Source organism: Nerophis ophidion, linkage group LG27 (genome assembly GCF_033978795.1).
Source record: "Nerophis ophidion isolate RoL-2023_Sa linkage group LG27, RoL_Noph_v1.0, whole genome shotgun sequence".
Classification (NCBI taxonomy): domain Eukaryota; kingdom Metazoa; phylum Chordata; class Actinopteri; order Syngnathiformes; family Syngnathidae; genus Nerophis; species Nerophis ophidion.
The window spans coordinates 15,949,478-15,966,164 of record NC_084637.1 but is presented as its reverse complement, the minus strand read 5'-3'; the positions used below and the strand labels follow the sequence as shown (position 1 = coordinate 15,966,164).

The 16,687-nt window shown below is 39.9% G+C and overlaps 2 protein-coding genes across 5 annotated transcripts in view; one reads left to right on the top strand and one right to left on the bottom strand.

Annotated features, from left to right (window-relative positions):
- The window catches only part of LOC133544504 (inosine-uridine preferring nucleoside hydrolase-like), a 19,669-nt gene extending 14,748 nt beyond the window's left edge, over window positions 1–4,921 (top strand). For all 3 annotated transcript variants that reach the window (XM_061889904.1, XM_061889905.1, XM_061889903.1), the window contains 3 exons: window positions 343–420; window positions 4,438–4,554; window positions 4,632–4,921. In XM_061889904.1, the coding sequence (XP_061745888.1) occupies window positions 343–420; window positions 4,438–4,554; window positions 4,632–4,784 (348 nt within the window). In that variant the 3' untranslated portion in view covers window positions 4,785–4,921. The remainder of the gene's footprint in view (window positions 1–342; window positions 421–4,437; window positions 4,555–4,631) is intronic.
- On the bottom strand, window positions 4,889–16,687 carry unc50 (unc-50 homolog (C. elegans)). Of its 2 annotated transcripts, none has more exons than XM_061889906.1 (6): window positions 16,573–16,687; window positions 8,182–8,453; window positions 7,977–8,097; window positions 7,768–7,907; window positions 7,575–7,682; window positions 4,889–5,342 (listed from the first exon to the last, which is right to left on the bottom strand). In XM_061889906.1, the coding sequence occupies exons 2-6, from the start codon at window positions 8,447–8,449 to the stop codon at window positions 5,206–5,208; spliced, it is 774 nt and encodes a 257-aa protein (XP_061745890.1). In that variant the 5' UTR covers window positions 8,450–8,453; window positions 16,573–16,687; the 3' UTR covers window positions 4,889–5,205. The 2 variants fall into 2 exon arrangements, with proteins under 2 accessions (XP_061745890.1, XP_061745891.1); XM_061889907.1 differs by having other exon boundaries at window positions 16,552–16,634.

Sequence of the window (16,687 nt, the reverse complement as noted above, 5' to 3'; positions counted from 1 at the left end):
TAGTTTGCTTCTTTTTTTGTAGTTTGTTAGTGTTATTAATAAATATGTACTTACATTCATGTCTTGCCCGCGCCAACTTCCCTTTGCCTTCCGGAAAAACAAACCGCATAGTCCACAAAGTGACAGTTGTATAGTTCAAGTTTTATGGTCATTAGAAAACATGAGTGCACATCATAATGGCAGCTACCCTTTCCATCTTAAACATCTAAAAAAAATATTTGGGAATGTCCGGCGGGCCAGATTGAAAAGCTTAACGGGCCGCATGTGGCCCCCGGGCCTTGATTTGCCCAGGTGTGGTCCAGTACAAATAACTTTGACAAAGAATGTACTTGTGTGCTTCAGAGCTTTTGTGACACATGGCTGGCCCAAAAGACGCCAAAGGCTCGTTTCATGGAGTCGATCTCAGCCCACACCCGCAAGGTAAAATATGCATGCAGATTTAACCCTTACACACTTTTGGATCCGCTCATAAAAGTTGTTTTTTTATTTTTTATTTCAAAGCTTAAAATATATCAACTTCAGATCTGTCTATTGATTTGTATGTTTTTCTAAGGTTTTTGTTTGTCAAAAAATACCTTTTTTTATAAAGGAAAAAACAAAATATGTTATCATTTCTAGAAATAAATTGCAGGGTAAAATATTTGAATAGGGCAATAATTCATCACATTGATTTTGAGTAGTCCATCCATTTTCTACCACTTGCCCTTTTCGGGTTCAATAAAGGATTATTTTTTACAGTTCCAACTGACTGAGAATGAGAGAGAAAGTAGGCAGGACTTATTTTATTTTGTATATATCTACCATATACATAAACCTACTCGGTGGCCTAGTGGTTAAACTACCCGCCCTGAGATCGGTAGGTTGTGAGTTCAAAACCCGGCCGAGTCATACCAAAGACTATAAAAATGGGACCTACTACCTCCCTGCTTGGCACTCAGCATCAAGGGTTGGAATTGGGGGTTAAATTACCATAAATGATTCCCGGGCGCGGCACCGCTGCTGCTCACTGCTCCCCTCACTTCCCAGGGGGTGATCAAGGGGATGGGTCAAATGCAGAGGAAAAAATTTACCACACCTAGTGTGTGTGTGACAATCATTGGTACTTCAACTTTAACTTTATATACAGTACAGGCCAAAAGTTTGGACACACCTTCTCATTCAATGGGTTTTCTTTATTTCCATGACTATTTACATTGTAGATTGTCACTGAAAGCATCGAAACTATGAATGAACACATGTGGAGTTATGTACTTAACAAAAAAATAGTGAAAAAACTGAAAAAACGTTTTATATTCTAGTTTCTTCAAAATAGCCACCCTTTAATCTGATTACGGTTTTGCCCACTCTTGGCATTATCTCGATGAGCTTCAAGTACACCTGTGAAGTGAAAACCATTTCAGGTGACTACCTTTTGGAACTCATCGAGAGAATGCCAAGAGTGTGCAAAACCGTAATCAGATTAAAGGGTGGCTATTTTGAAGAAACTAAAATATAAAACGTGTTTTAGAAGCATTTAAGTAGAAGCATTTAAGAAGCATTTAAGTCTCACCTTAAAACTCATTTGTATACTCTAGCCTTTAAATAGACTCCCTTTATAGACTAGTTGATCTGCCGTTTCTTTTCTTTTTCTTCTATGTCCCACTCTCCCTTGTGGAGGGGGTCCGGTCCGATACGGTGGCCATGTACTGCTCGCCTGTGTATCGGCTGGGGACATCTCTGCGCTGCTGATCTGCCTCCGCTTGGGATGGTTTCCTGCTGGCTCCGCTGTGAATGGGACTCTCGCTGCTGTGTTGGATCCGCTTTGGACTGGACTCTCCCGACTGTGTTGGATCCATTATGGATTGAACTTTCACAGTATCATGTTAGACCCGCTCGACATCCATTGCTTTCCTCCTCTCCAAGGTTCTCATAGTCATCATTGTCACCGACGTCCCACTGGGTCATTATTGTCACCGATGTCCCACTGGGTGTGAGTTTTCCTTGCCCTTATGTGGGCCTACCGAGGATGTCGTAGTGGTTTGTGCAGCCCTTTGAGACACTAGTGATTTAGGGCTATATAAGTAAACATTGATTGATTGATTGATTTTCAGTTTTTTCACTATTTTTTTGTTAAGTTAACTCACATGTGTTCATTCCTAGTTTTGATGCTTTCATTGAAAATCTACAATGTAAATAGTCATGAAAATAAATCAATCAATGTTTATTTATATGGACCTAGATCAAGTGTCTCAAAGGGCTCCACAAGCCACGACGACATCCTCGGTTCAACCCACATCAGTTCAAGGAAAAACTCAACTCAGCGGGATGACCATGAGAAACCTTTGAGAGGACTGCAGATGTGTACTATAAGTATGTAGTGGATCTAAAATAATAGTGAGGGTCCAGTCCATAGTGGGGCCAGCAGGAGACCATCAACTGGTCTATTTAAAGACTAGAGTATACAAATGAGTTTTAAGATGGGACTTAAATGCTTAAAGAAAACGCATTGAATGAGGTGTGTCCATATTTTTGGCCTGTATTGTATATACCTGCCCAAGATACTTTTCATTTACGCTCATCAAAGCTCTAAAAATGATACTCCTTTTCTGTTGCCATCTGGTGGTTCCGAGGCACAATTACACTAAAATAATATTTTCAGTTTTTCAATTGGTGAGAATGAGATTCGTTTGTTTAAGGAAAAAGCATAGTAATATTATATATAGTCAGTAAAAAAAATAACAGTTATATTGGGAATCAATGAGGCTGAAAGAGTTTTTAAGAGAAAGTAGTGTATTGTTTGTATGAAAAACTCCCTGGTGAAACACGTCATGCCCGTTTTGGGCCCTAAAAGGTGCAAAGCCATAATTCACTTCTACAAACCCTGTTTCCATATGAGTTGGGAAATTGTGTTAGATGTAAATATAAACGGTGATTTGCAAATCCTTTTCAACCCATATTCAATTGAAAGCAATACAAACACAAGATATTTGATGTTCAATTTCAAACTTTATATTTTTTTGCAAATAATAATTAACTTCGAATTTCATGGCTGCAACACGTGCCAAAGTAGTTGGGAAAGGACATGTTCACCACTGTGTTACATCACCTTTTCTTTAAACATCACTCAATAAACGTTTGGGAACTGAGGAAACTAATTGTTGAAGCTTTGAAAGTGGAATTATTTCCCATTCTTGTTTTATGTAGAGCTTCAGTCGTTGAACAGTTCGGGGTCTCCGCTGTCGTATTTTACGCTTCATAATGCGCCACACATTTTCGATGGGAGACAGGTCTGGACTGCAGGCGGGCCAGGAAAGTACCCGCACTGGTTTTTACGAAGCCACGCTGTTAAAACACGTGCTGAATGTGGCTTGGCATTGTCTTGCTGAAATAAGCAGGGGCGTCCATGAAAAAGACGGCGCATAAATGGCAGCATATGTTGTTCCAAAACCTGTATGTACCTTTCAGCATTAATGGTGCCTTCACAGATGTGTAAGTTACCCATGCTTTGGGCACTAATGCACCCCCATACCATCAGATGCTGGCTTTTGAACTTTGCGTCGATAACAGTCTGGATGGTTCGCTTTCCCTTTGGTCCGGATGACAACAGAACATTTTTCCACTTCGCATCAGTCCATCTTAGATGATCTCGGGCCCAGAGAAGCCGACGCCGTTTCTGGATGTTGTTGATAAATGGCTTTCGCTTTGCATAGTAGAGCTTTAACTTGCACTTACAGATGTAGCGACGAATTGTATTTAGTGACAGTAGTTTTCTTAAGTGTTCCTGAGGCCATGTGGTGATATCCTTTAGAGATTGATGTCGGTTTTTGATACAGTGCCATCTGAAGGATCGAAAGTCATGGTCATTCAATGTTGGTTTCCGGCCATGCCGCTTACGTGGAGTGATTTCTCCAGATTCTCTGAACCTTTTGATGATATTATGGACCGTAGATGTTGAAATCCCGAAATTTCTTGCAATTGCACTTTAAGAAACGTTGTTCTTAAAGTGTTTGACTATTTGCTCACACAGTTGTGGACAACGGGGTGTACCTTGCCCCATCCTTTCTTGTGAAAGACTGAGCATTTTTTGGGAAGCTGTTTTTATACCCAATCATGGCACCCACCTGTTCCCAATTAGCCTGTGCAATGTTCCAAATAAGTGTTTGATGAGCATTCCTCAACTTTATCAGTCTCTATTGCCACCTTTCCCAACTTCTTTGTCACGTGTTGCTGGTATCAAATTCTAACGTTGATGATTTGCAAAACAAAAAAAAGGTCTATCAGTTTGAACCTCAAATATCTTTTCTTTATAGCATATTCAACTGAATATGGGTTGAAAATGCAAATCATTGTATTTCGTTTGTATTTACATCTAACACAATTTCCCAACTCATATGGAAACGGGGTTGGTCGTTTAAAACAGCTGTAAGAATTGTAATCTTTGATCTGGCGACACTGCAGATAGCGCAAACGGACCGCTTTCAAAAGGAGCTGGTGGCAGGACCCGGGTTCAACACCTGCGACACCTACGCTGTGGCCGCGGCCATCTGCGACAACTTGGTGACAGAAAGCGAGGAGGTAACACCGTCGTCGGCCACTCTGAAGCGGTAGCGCAGGACGACAGGATGAAAATGTCTGTGGTCTTGCTGGTGCAGGTGGCTGTGACCGTGGAGCTGGAAGGACAACACACCAGAGGCATGATGGTCCTGGATTACATCGACGTGCTGCACAAGAAGCACAAGGTCACCATCTTGAAGAAAATAGACATCGAGGTGTTCAAGCAACTGCTGATAAACGCACTGAAGTAGTCGCTGAGCTTCTAGCTATTCCACATTGTTGTGTTTTGCATGCAGACTGATTGTAGGAATAGAATTGTGGAAAAGTAATTCCCACAACAAAAACCCATCTTGGATTTTGAAAGTCAATAAAACTTTATTGAAAACGCTGTGGAATGTACACTGCTTTTTTTCCTACTTCAATAAGTAGATTTTTGACTTTTCTCAAGCACTTCTTTGTCTTTATATATATATTACAACTAGCCAAAATTATATTTACAAATCATACAAAAAGAACTGAAGCTCCCGTGCGCCCTTGTTTTTAGTACAAATGGGCGTGTCCAACCCAAACAGGAAACGGGAGTGTTGAAAGAGTCGCAATTGTTCCAGCGACTGTCCCGCAAAGGCGTCCATTGTCACTTTGATGCTGTGTGCAAACTGGAGACAAGCGGTCCTACTGGACTCGGTACTTGTAAAACCAACAGAGACGCTGAGTGAAGTTCCAGCCCAGCGAGACAGAGAGGATGTAGAGGATTGCGAGCAAGGCGAAGGGGTAGAGAAGTACCACCGTGTTTTTCAGGAATGGCAGAACTGTGTGAACAAAGGAGACAGGAGGACACTCTTAAAAGAGGGCTCATTAAATCTAAAGAACCTATCAATCATGTCATCATAGTTCTAAAATGTGTGGTTGCTTCATTGACGACTCGAGAGGGGAAAACAAAACACCAGTTGTGAAGGTTTTTCAGGGATACGTAGAATCCAGCTTTCCTGTGACTATGAACTAAAAAATAGCTTTAAAATATATATATATATATATATATCTTAATTAGATTATCCAGAAAAAAGTGCTCGATACCGTGGTAGAGAAGCAATACATACATGAGTGGGAAGAAACCACAAGACTACTTCATCGCTACAGAACTGTTTCATGAGGAGTTCCCTCAATCATCAGAAGATGATTCCCTCAATCTCCTGATGATTGAGGAAACCACTCATGAAACAGTTCTGTAGCGATGAAGTAGTCTTGTGATTTTTTTCCCCACACATGCATGCATGTATATACAGTATATATATATATACATATATATATAAAACATACATACATAAATACATACATACAAATACATACATACATACATATATATATATATATGTATGTATGTATGTATGTATGTTATTAGTGTCAACATTGCAACTTTTTCTCGTTACATTTCACCTGCTCTTTTATTCCACTTATTATGGATTTTTTTTAATAGACTCTTTAGAATGTGCGGTGGGCAGTTAAAAAAAATTAGCTGCAGGCCGCAAATGGCCCCTGGGTGGCACTTTGGACACCCCTGACGTAGATTAATCACTATATGCTACATATATGCTAACATCCATAATTTAGCTTTGTGCAACATGTGTATTTCATCAAGGGACAAGCGGTAGGAAATGGATGGATGGATGAAAATATTTGACAACCCACCCTCTACTGGACATGTGCAATATACATTACTAAGAATTAGGGGTGTAGGAAAAAATAGATTCGAATACGAATCGAATGGAATACGTTGTGCGATTCAGAATCGATTGTCATTTCTAAAAAATCGTTTGTTTTTTTATCAATCCAACAAACCACTACACAGCAATACCATAACAATGCAATCCAATTCCAAAACCAAACCTGACCCAGCAACACTCAGAACTGCAATAAACAGAGCACTTGAGAAGACACAAACACGACACAGAACAAACCAAAAGTAGTGAAACAAAAATGAATATTATCAACAACAGTATCAATATTAGTTATAATTTCAGCATAGCAGTGATTAAAAATCCCTCATTGACATTATCATTAGACATTTATAAAAATAAAAAATAAAGAACAATAGTGTCACAGTGGCTTACACTTGCATCGCATCTCATAAGCTTGACAACACACTGTGTCCAATATTTTCACAAACATTAAATAAGTCATATCGTTGGTTTGTTTAACAGTTTAAAAAAAATTTACATTATTGCAATCAATCTAGAAAACATTGTCGTTTAAATCATAAAAGCTTTTTTTTTTTTTAAATCTACTACTCTGCTTGCATGTCAGCAGACTGGGGTAGATCCTGCTGAAATCCTATGTATTGAATGAATACAGAATCGTTTGAATCGGAAAAATATCGATTTTGAATCGAGAATCGAATCGAAAAAAATCGATATATTATCGAATCGTGACCCCAAGAATCGATATTGAATCAAATCGTGGGACACCCAAAGATTCACAGCCCTACTAAGAATGAACATTTTATTGGGCATGTATGTATTTTTTAATTGTGTGCAGTTTTCTGTTTTCAGCATATTAGCATTTTTAGCACTCTTGATTGCCTTGTTTGTACATATTTGCTGTCAATAAGCGGTAGAAAATGGATGGATGCTTGTGTTTTTGCACTGCTTGTCCCTTTTGTGTGAGCACCCCATTTATATTGTTGTTATGATGCACAATGACAATAAGGGCAATTTTATTCTAATCAAAGAAAATGTGTATAGTATATTATCGGAACCCTTGAGGTATTTATTTATTATATTGTGTATTAACATTGCTCTGATTATTTCGCCAACCAAAACCTTTTTGAGGGCTTTAGAAATCTTGAAAAAGTCCCGATTTTGGAGGGGATTTGGGCGAGTTCTGTTTTTTTCTTCGTTTTTTTGTTTAATGTTGTAATCTGAGGTATGCTTATTTTGTCTGTAAAATGTGTCACTTTAAGAAGCCCTGCTTTTGACTGTTTCTCCTCATGTTATTTTAAATCAAACACATTCGCTGAAGTATATTCAAACAGGAAAGGGACTCACCATTGTACCCCAAGAAAGTGATATAAAGATAATAACCAATGGCTACAAGCCACAGTGTGTTCCCAACAAAGTATCCCAGGAACCAGTCGTGGTTAATCACCACCAAATCTGGAATAAAATATAACCACAAACAGAGATTATATATATAATGTTTAAATAATTTACTCACACTGACAAGAGAACATCTACTCACGGTTGATGAAGAAAAGCTGCAGGAAGTGCAGAATGACGAGGAGCGGGTAGAAAGCGTTGAGGTGAACATCAAAGGCGTAACCCCACTCCACGTCAAAATCTCGACCCGGGTTCTTCAGCAAGTATTTGTTTGTTATCACCCTGTAAATATCCAAAATGGTCACCACTGAAGTTGAATTCAGGCAAACACAACATAGGACTGTGACTCACCACATGAGAGTTGATATAAGGAGTCCGACTCCTATGCAATCCACGAAGACAACCCACAACAGCAGCTTCAATGTCTCAAGAATGCCCATGTCCAGCACCAGGCCAAAGCCTATTGTTGACACTGTGATAGAAAAACAAGGCGGGAAAAGATCAGTCTTGCTCGCCTCACATGGGAACAAGAATCATCAAACAATGGCCGACTTGCCACATAGCCACACGCTGAGCACGACGAGGAAAGCAGGGTCGTCCCTGGCCCACTGGTCCTTAGTCTGTTTCCTGTAGTGGAAGTTGCGGTAGACTCTCTGTGGCGACGTGAACAAATAAAGCATCTGCCACAGGGCAAATTCAAAGTCCATCTGCCTGAAATGGAGCAGTCGGCGCAGGTACTTGTAGCGTTTGGCGCCCGCAGTGTGACGAGCGGCATCTCTGGAACCAGGGGCACCATTGCTGTGCTGGCTGGTGGTTGGCAACATCGCTCTAAAAAGCACAGTGGGGCAAAAAAGTATTTAGTCAGCCACCGATTGTGCAAGTTCTCCCACTTAAAATTATGACAGAGGTCTGTAATTTTCATCATAGGTAGACTTCAATTGTGAGAGACAGAATGTGAAAATAAATCCAAGAATTCACATTGTAGGAATTTTAAAGAATTTATTTGTAAATTATGGTGGAAAATAAGTATTTGGTCACTTCAAACAAGTAAGATCTCTGGCTCTCACAGACCTGTAACTTCTTCTTTAAGAAGCTTTTCTGTCCTCCACTCGTTACCTGTATTAATGGCACTTGTTTGAACTTGTTATCTGTATAAAAGACACCTGTCCACAGCCTCAAACAGTCAGACTCCAAACTCCACTATGGCCAAGACCAAAGAGCTGTCGAAGGACACCAGGAAAAGAATTGTAGACCTGCAGCAGACTGGGAAGAGTGAATCTACAATAGGCAAGCAGCTTGGTGTGAAAAAATCAACTGTGGGAGCAATTATCAGAAAATGGAAGACATGCAAGACCACTGATAATCTCCCTCGATCTGGGGCTCCACGCAAGATCTCATCCCGTGGGGTCAAAAAGATCATGAGAACGGGGAGCAAAAATCCCAGAACCACACGGGGGGACTTGGTGAAAGACCTGCAGAGAGCTGGGACCAAAGTAACAAATGTTACCATCAGTAACACACTACGCCGACAGGGAATCCTGCAGTGCCAGACGTGTCCCCCTGCTTAAGCCAGTGCATGTCCAGGTCCGTCTGAGGTTTGCCAGAGAGCACATGGGAGAATGTCATGTGGTCAGATGAAACCAAAATAGAACTTTTTGGTATAAACTCAACTCGTCGTGTTTGGAGGAAGAAGAATACTGAGTTGCATCCCAAGAACACCACACCTACTGTGAAGCATGGGGGTGGAAACATCATGCTTTGGGGCTGTTTTTCTGCTAAGGGGACAGGACTATTGATCCGTGTTAAGGAAAGAATGAATGGAGCCATGTATCGTGAGATTTTGAGCCAAAACCTCCTTCCATCAGTGAGAACTTTGAATGGTTGACCAAATACTCATCTTCCACCATAATTTACAAATAAATTCTTTAAAATTCCTACAATGTGAATTTGTGGATTTTATTTTCACATTCTGTCTCTTACAGTTGAAGTGTACCTATGATGAAAATTACAGACCTCTGTCATCATTTTAAGTGAGAGAACTTTCACAATCGGTGGCTGACTAAATACTTTTTTGCCCCACTGTAAGAGCAGTACTGCAGTTAGTATACATGGCTTGAAATCTATATCGCAAAATATATATCACAGCCTCTTGCAATAATGATAATATCACAATATGTTATTTTGCAAATAAACGATAATAGAATCATTTCAAAACAGGTAACGAAGGCTCCTAATTTGACTGCTGAGTATGAGGTAACATTGCATAATTTCCAGTTTTATTATGTCATAAAAAATATTATCCATCTACTTGATAATTTACTGTTAATATCTAGCTATTTTCTGTTGTAACATGGTTTTATCTACACATCTGTTGAAATGTAAAAAAACATTTATTCTTCCGTTGATTGGATATTTTACATTAGTTTTGAGCAATACTGCAAATTTGGGTATAGATCCAATATAAAACAAGAATTTACAAGGCTGTATTGGTCATATCAATGCTGGTACTGATACTTTGAATTTTCAAGATTAATGAATTATTACATTTTCGATCACAATTACAATCAAACAAAAACAAAGGATGGTTGTGTAACAATAACAATCAAATATTCAAATTATTTCCTTTTACATAAAAAAATTAAGTCAATAGTGCAAATTAGCTAAGCCTAAGCAAACACTACTCGGGCTTGTATTTAAATAATTTAAAGTCTTATTTACTGAGTTCGTAAACAATAAAAAAAAGAGAAAAACGGTTTTGTGATAAAACTAAATTTCAAACTTACCACGATATTACCGACCATATACTGATAATATACTTAATATTATTATCGTCAATATTTGTTGCCATGAACGCCAGTTCTTTGCCTGTGTTTCCACCATTGTTATTTCCTGTGTTGAGACTTCTATTTTTTTATGTCTAGTTCCTATTTGCCACCAAATACATTTTTACCTGCGCTATACCTCTATTGTCTCTGCATCCTGGGGTCCAAACCAACAACCCCCAACGCCAAATGTAACATTTGTATTGATGCACCCAACCTTTTATACATTGAAGATCTCTAGCTTTAGCGGTTGGCATGGCTTCTGGGATCCCCTATAAAAGGGGTCGGGAACCTTTTTGGCTGAGAGAGCCATGAAAGCCAAATATTTTAAAATGTATTTCCTTGAGAGACATATAATATTTTTTAACACTGAATACAATTAAATGTGTGCATTTTCAAGTAAGACCAACATTTTTAGAGTATAATAAGTCTCTTTTTCTTTTTAATAACATTGTTATTCTAAAGCCAACCAATAATAAATATAATATTTCTTACCATTAATGCGACTTCTTGAACAGGTGTGATACAAAACAGATGGTTGGATTAAAATGCATGAGACTGTTTTATAATTTGAACGTTATTTTTAACACTGTAATTACTAGCGGAATTATTCATTACTTTTTGTGTTAAGCAATGTCAGCTCAGCTTTATCTGAGAGCCAGATGCAGTCATCAAAAGAGCCACATCTGGCTCTAGAGTCATAAGTTCCCTACCCCTGCCCTATAATGTGTATTGTAGCATGTTTAGCTATTCCTCACCCTCCAGTGATACTGCTACTTGTGAGAAAGAGTTTATTTGCACTGCAGAGTGAGATTATCTTTGATTGATTGACTGATTGAGACGTTTATTAGTAGATTGCACAGTACAGTACATATTCCGTACAATTGACCACTAAATGGTAACACCCCAATAAGTTTTTCAACTTGTTTAATTCAGGGTCCACGTTAATCAATTTATGGTAGACTAGGCTATAAGCAAAGACGCAGCATTGCGATGAGGACACCTTTGATCGCCTGTTGGTCAAAATTGCAGGACACAGCCAGAATGTGTCATCAACATGCATTATCACAATTTGACCACAGTGTTAAAAGCTCTATCGTCGACTAGTATGCACCAGGTGTGGTAATGACAACGACGAGGGTCAACCGGGTTTGAAAACGTGCAACAACATCCATCCATCCATTTTTCTACCGCTTGTCCCGTTCGGGGTTGCGGGGGTGCTGGAGCCTATCTCAGCAGCATTCGGGTGGAGGGAACCCAAGCAGTCACGGGGAGAACATGCAAACTACCATCAACCAAATACTGCAATCACATAAACTCTGCAAAATCAGAACAAAATACAAAAGATAAATGCTAAACATGCCCAAAACACACAGGACTGTCCAAAACAGACATTGAAGACCGCTAGCTTTAGCGGTTGGAATGGCTTCTCGGATCCCCTATGATGTGTATTGTAGCATGTTTAGCTATTCCTCACCCTCCAGTGATACTGGACGAGTCGCGGAGGGAACCCACGCAGTCTCGGGGAGAACATGCAAACTACCATCAACCAAATACTGCAATCACATAAACTCAGCAAAATCAGAACAAAATACAAAAGATAAATGCTAAACATGCTCAAAACACACAGGACTGTCCAAAACAGAAAGGTTATGGCAATAACCTTAAGGCTAGCTTTGCGTGTCTTTCTACTTTATGTGACGGTAGTTGTCGTTTTGAAAGTTTGTTGTTGTGCGTGTCTTGGTTTGTTGTGTATATCATATTAGGGCTGGGCGATATGGCCTTTTTAATATCTTGATATTTTTAGGCCATATCGCGATACACGATATATATATCTATATTTTGCTTTAGCCTTGAATTAAAGGCCTACTGAAACCCACTACTACCGACCACGCAGTCTGATAGCTTATATATCAATGATGAAATATTAACATTGCAACACATGCCAATACGGCCTTTTTAGTTTACTAAATTGCAATTTTAAATAAAGTGTGGTGTTGAAAATGTCGCGGTATGATGACGCGTGCGTTTGACGTCTCGGGTTGTAGCGGACATTATTTTCCAGCCCGATCCAAGCTATAAGTAGTCTGCTTTAATCGTATAATTACACATTATTCTGGACATCTGTGTTGCTGAATCTTTTGCAATTTGTTCAATTAATAATGGAGAAGTCAAAGTAGAAAGATGGAGGTGGGAAGCTTTTAGCCTTTAGCCACACAAACACATCCGGTGTTTCCATGTTTAACAGAGCGGTCAAGCGAACATGGATCCCGACCACATGTCAACCAGCAGGTTTCGGTGAGAAAATTGTGGTAATAAGTTGGCTCTTATCGTAGTTATGAGCGGAACCTGCGTCGGATGCGTCCTCCTGCAGCTGCCGCGGACTATTACCTCCTCCCACGCAGACACTGGCGGTCAACACACCCGTGGCCACACACCTCCGACTTTCAGGTACTGTATAATCTCACTAAAACAATAGGCAGATAAGGGATTTTCCAGAATTATCCTAGTAAATGTGTCTAATAACATCTGAATCGCTCCCACTGCAATCACCTTTTTTTTTCTTCTAGTCCTTCACTCTCAATAGCCTCATCCACGAATCTTTCATCCTTGCTCAAATTAATGGGGAAATTGTCGCTTTATCGGTCCGAATCACTCTCGCTGCTGGTGGCTATGATTGTAAACAATGTGAGGATGTGAAGAGCCCTGCAACCCGTGACGTAACGCGCACATCGTCTGCTACTTCCGGTAAAGGCAGGGCTTTTTTATTAGCGACCAAAAGTTGCGAACTTTATCGTTGATGTTCTCTACTAAATCCAGGGATGGGAATGAAGATTTACAAAATCAGCTGAAAATTTTTCAATCCTAAAACACCGTTTTGTGGAGTGCCCCCTAAATGCACATATGCACTTGCCTGCTAGGGGGGTCTGGGGGCATGCACCCCCATAAAAATTTTGAAATCTATGTTAGCTTAGGATGCATTTCCTGCTATTTTGAGTCAAAATCCAACAATATTCTCCTGACCAAAATTTCACATTTATTAGCAAATATTTTCATAAAAATGTATCATGTGATGAAATTTAAGTATACAAGTTTACACATATATCAAATTCTTGCACACTTTTGGATTATAGAAAAAAATAGGCCAACAAATAAATTAACCAGAATTCAAAATATAAAAATTTTGAAATACATAAGATTGTGTATTGTACCTCTGAATGGACTCGTCTGTCATAAATTGGTGTGAGAGGAGCCGAGTCGGAGGTGGGAGGCTTCGATAGTTGATTTGAGGCTGCATTTGTGACGATGTTTGACTTCAGCTTGAAGGCAGATCCCAGTGAAAAATTACTTCTCCGTAAACTCACTTTACTTAGATGCCTTGCCGATTTCGCGTGGTCAAAGAGTGCCACCTTTCCCAAGATCCATAGTTCACAAAGTCAAATAAATAAATGGGTTGTACTTGTATAGCGCTTTTCTACCTTCAAGGTACTCAAAGCGCTTTGACACTACTTCCACATTTACATTCACACACTGATGGAGGGAGCTGCCATGCAAGGCGCACACCAGCACCCATCAGGAGCAAGGGTGAAGTGTCATGCTCAGGACACAACAAACATGTCGAGGTTGGTACTAGGTGGGGATTTGAACCAGGGACGCTCGGGTTACGCACGGCTAATCTCCCACTGCGCCACGCAGTCCCTGGTCCTTGCAATATAAGCACTGAGCACATCCCGGTTCATCGCACTTTGCAATGAAATCGCTGATCAGTTCGTCTACTTCTACGATATCGTTGTTAATCTTCACCTTCAGTTTGATCGATATATCAAGCCATGCCCAGTTCCATTTGTTTCTCACGCCCTTATCGATATATTTCGCTAATGAGGTATTCCTATCTTGAATAAGCTTAACCATGTCTGTTTTGTCAATAAAGAAACATGTTAATTGAGAGCTACTGTGTTTTCTTTCCAGATTAGTCGCCGATAAACACAACCAATATAAACAGAATACGAGTTCAGAAACGCTCACAATAATTGAGGATCAGGGACTAGATATTGTCGGCAAACGACGCGTGCAGACGCCTATAACGGGCAATGTCATTGGTGCAGACGCGTGCAGACGCCTATTACGGCCACAGTCATTGGTTGATGTCGTCAGCTGATAGTAGAGCTGGTGCCTTCACACATTGGTATTATATTATATAAATGACCCTGGCGGCGGATCCGCGGAAAATTCCCATCCCTGTAAATCCTTTCAGCAAAAATATGGCAATATCGCAAAATGATCAAGTATGACACATAGAATGGACCTGCTATCCCCGTTTAAATAAGAAAATCTCATTTCAGTAGGCCTTTAACACATGATACATATAATCACACCCTTCTATTTGTTTAAGATGTCCGTGTGTTTTTGTTTTATGTGGATGGATGGATGCATGATGTATTGGCAACCAAGGTAATCAAAAATGTTATCCAAAGAACGAGATTCCTCTACAGAATCGCCTCTCTGGTCAACAAAAGCACCTTGAGGATTCTAGCGGGAACTCTCATTCACCCCTTCTTCGATTACGCTTGCACCTCCTGGTACCCCAGCACCTCCAAAACCCTCAAATCTAGACTCCAAACATCCCAGAATAAGCTAGTCCGGTTACTTTTAGACCTCCATCCCAGATCACACCTCAATCCAACCCACTTCTCCAAAGTGGGCTGGCTCAGGGTGGAGGACAGAGTTAAACAACTTGCACTGAGCCTAGTCTATAAAATCCGCTACACCTCCCTGATACCGAAGTACATGTCGAACTACTTCCTTAACGTAATTGACCACCATAACCACAACACCAGGGGGACCTCCACAAACCACATTAAACCCAGATTCCGATCTAAAAAAAGGTCTTAACTCATTCTCTTTCTATGCCACATCAATGTGGAATGCACTCCCAACAGGTATAAAAGTAAGTGCATCTCTATCCTCCTTCAAAACCGCTCTAAATCAACACCTCCAGGCAACTTCAACACTTTACTAATACCCTGCTCCATTCACATCCCATCTCCCCGGATTATAAACAACCTAGTGTAAATAATCAAATGTACTTCTAATGTATATACTTGTTCTTATGCTATCTGAACTCACTATGTTCTCTGGTGGCTGTACATATATATCCTACTAAGTAAGACCTACTCTGTTTCAATGTCCATTTCTCTGTTGATGCAATTGTTGATGACTGAAGTACTGATAAACCAAAGCTCCTCATCCCACCCCCCGGATTGTAAATAATTCAATGTATATACTATGATGAATAACTTGTGTGATGACTGTATTATGCTGATAGTATATATTTGTACCATGAATTGATTAACGTGGACCCCGACTTAAACAAGTTGAAAAACTTATTGGGGTGTTACCATTTAGTGGTCAATTGTACGGAAAATGTACTGAACTGTGTAATCTACTAATAAAAGTATCAATCAATCAATCAAACGTGTGCCCCTATGGGCCACCGTAGACAGCTGATATTTATGTACCATGGTAACTCCACTAGATAGAGTGTTGATATTAGTCGATATATCTTATCGGTTTATACTTTTTTAGTAGATTGCACAGTACAGTATATATTTCGTACAATTGACAACTAAATGGTAACACCCGAATAAGTTTTTTAACTTGTTTAAGTCGGGGTCCACGTTAATCAATTCATGGTACCGTATTGTTATTTGATTAACTGTAAGCCTGGATATCCCCTTTTGAGTCAACACATGTTCGACAATATCCAACAAGAGAGGCTTTATTCAACCGAATTATCGAAACAAAAGGAAATTATTTCCACACTTGATATTACACTGCTGCGATTAGGTGGCGACTTGTCCAGGGTGTACGCCACCTTCCGCCCGATTGTAGCTGAGATAGGCGCCAGCGTCTCCGCGACCCCAAAAAGGGAATAAGCGGTAGGAAATGGATGGATGGATATTATACTGGCTAGCAGACACTTAGCTTTCTGCTAACTACAACAGTCACAGTATGTGAAGGCCATGTCGTTTTTATTTAAGCCAAGACAATGCGTTGCATAAAAGCCGTTGAACAATGGTATTTCGTTTTTTGCGTTGTTTTACCTTTTTTGTTGTTATCCTTACCTGAGGGAAACCCACTTTTCTTGGGTGGTTTGTGTAGCTGTTTATGACGCTTCCTGGAGAGTCTCGAAAACACGTCGACGCTTCCGGGAACCACCGATGCATTGTGGGAAATGTA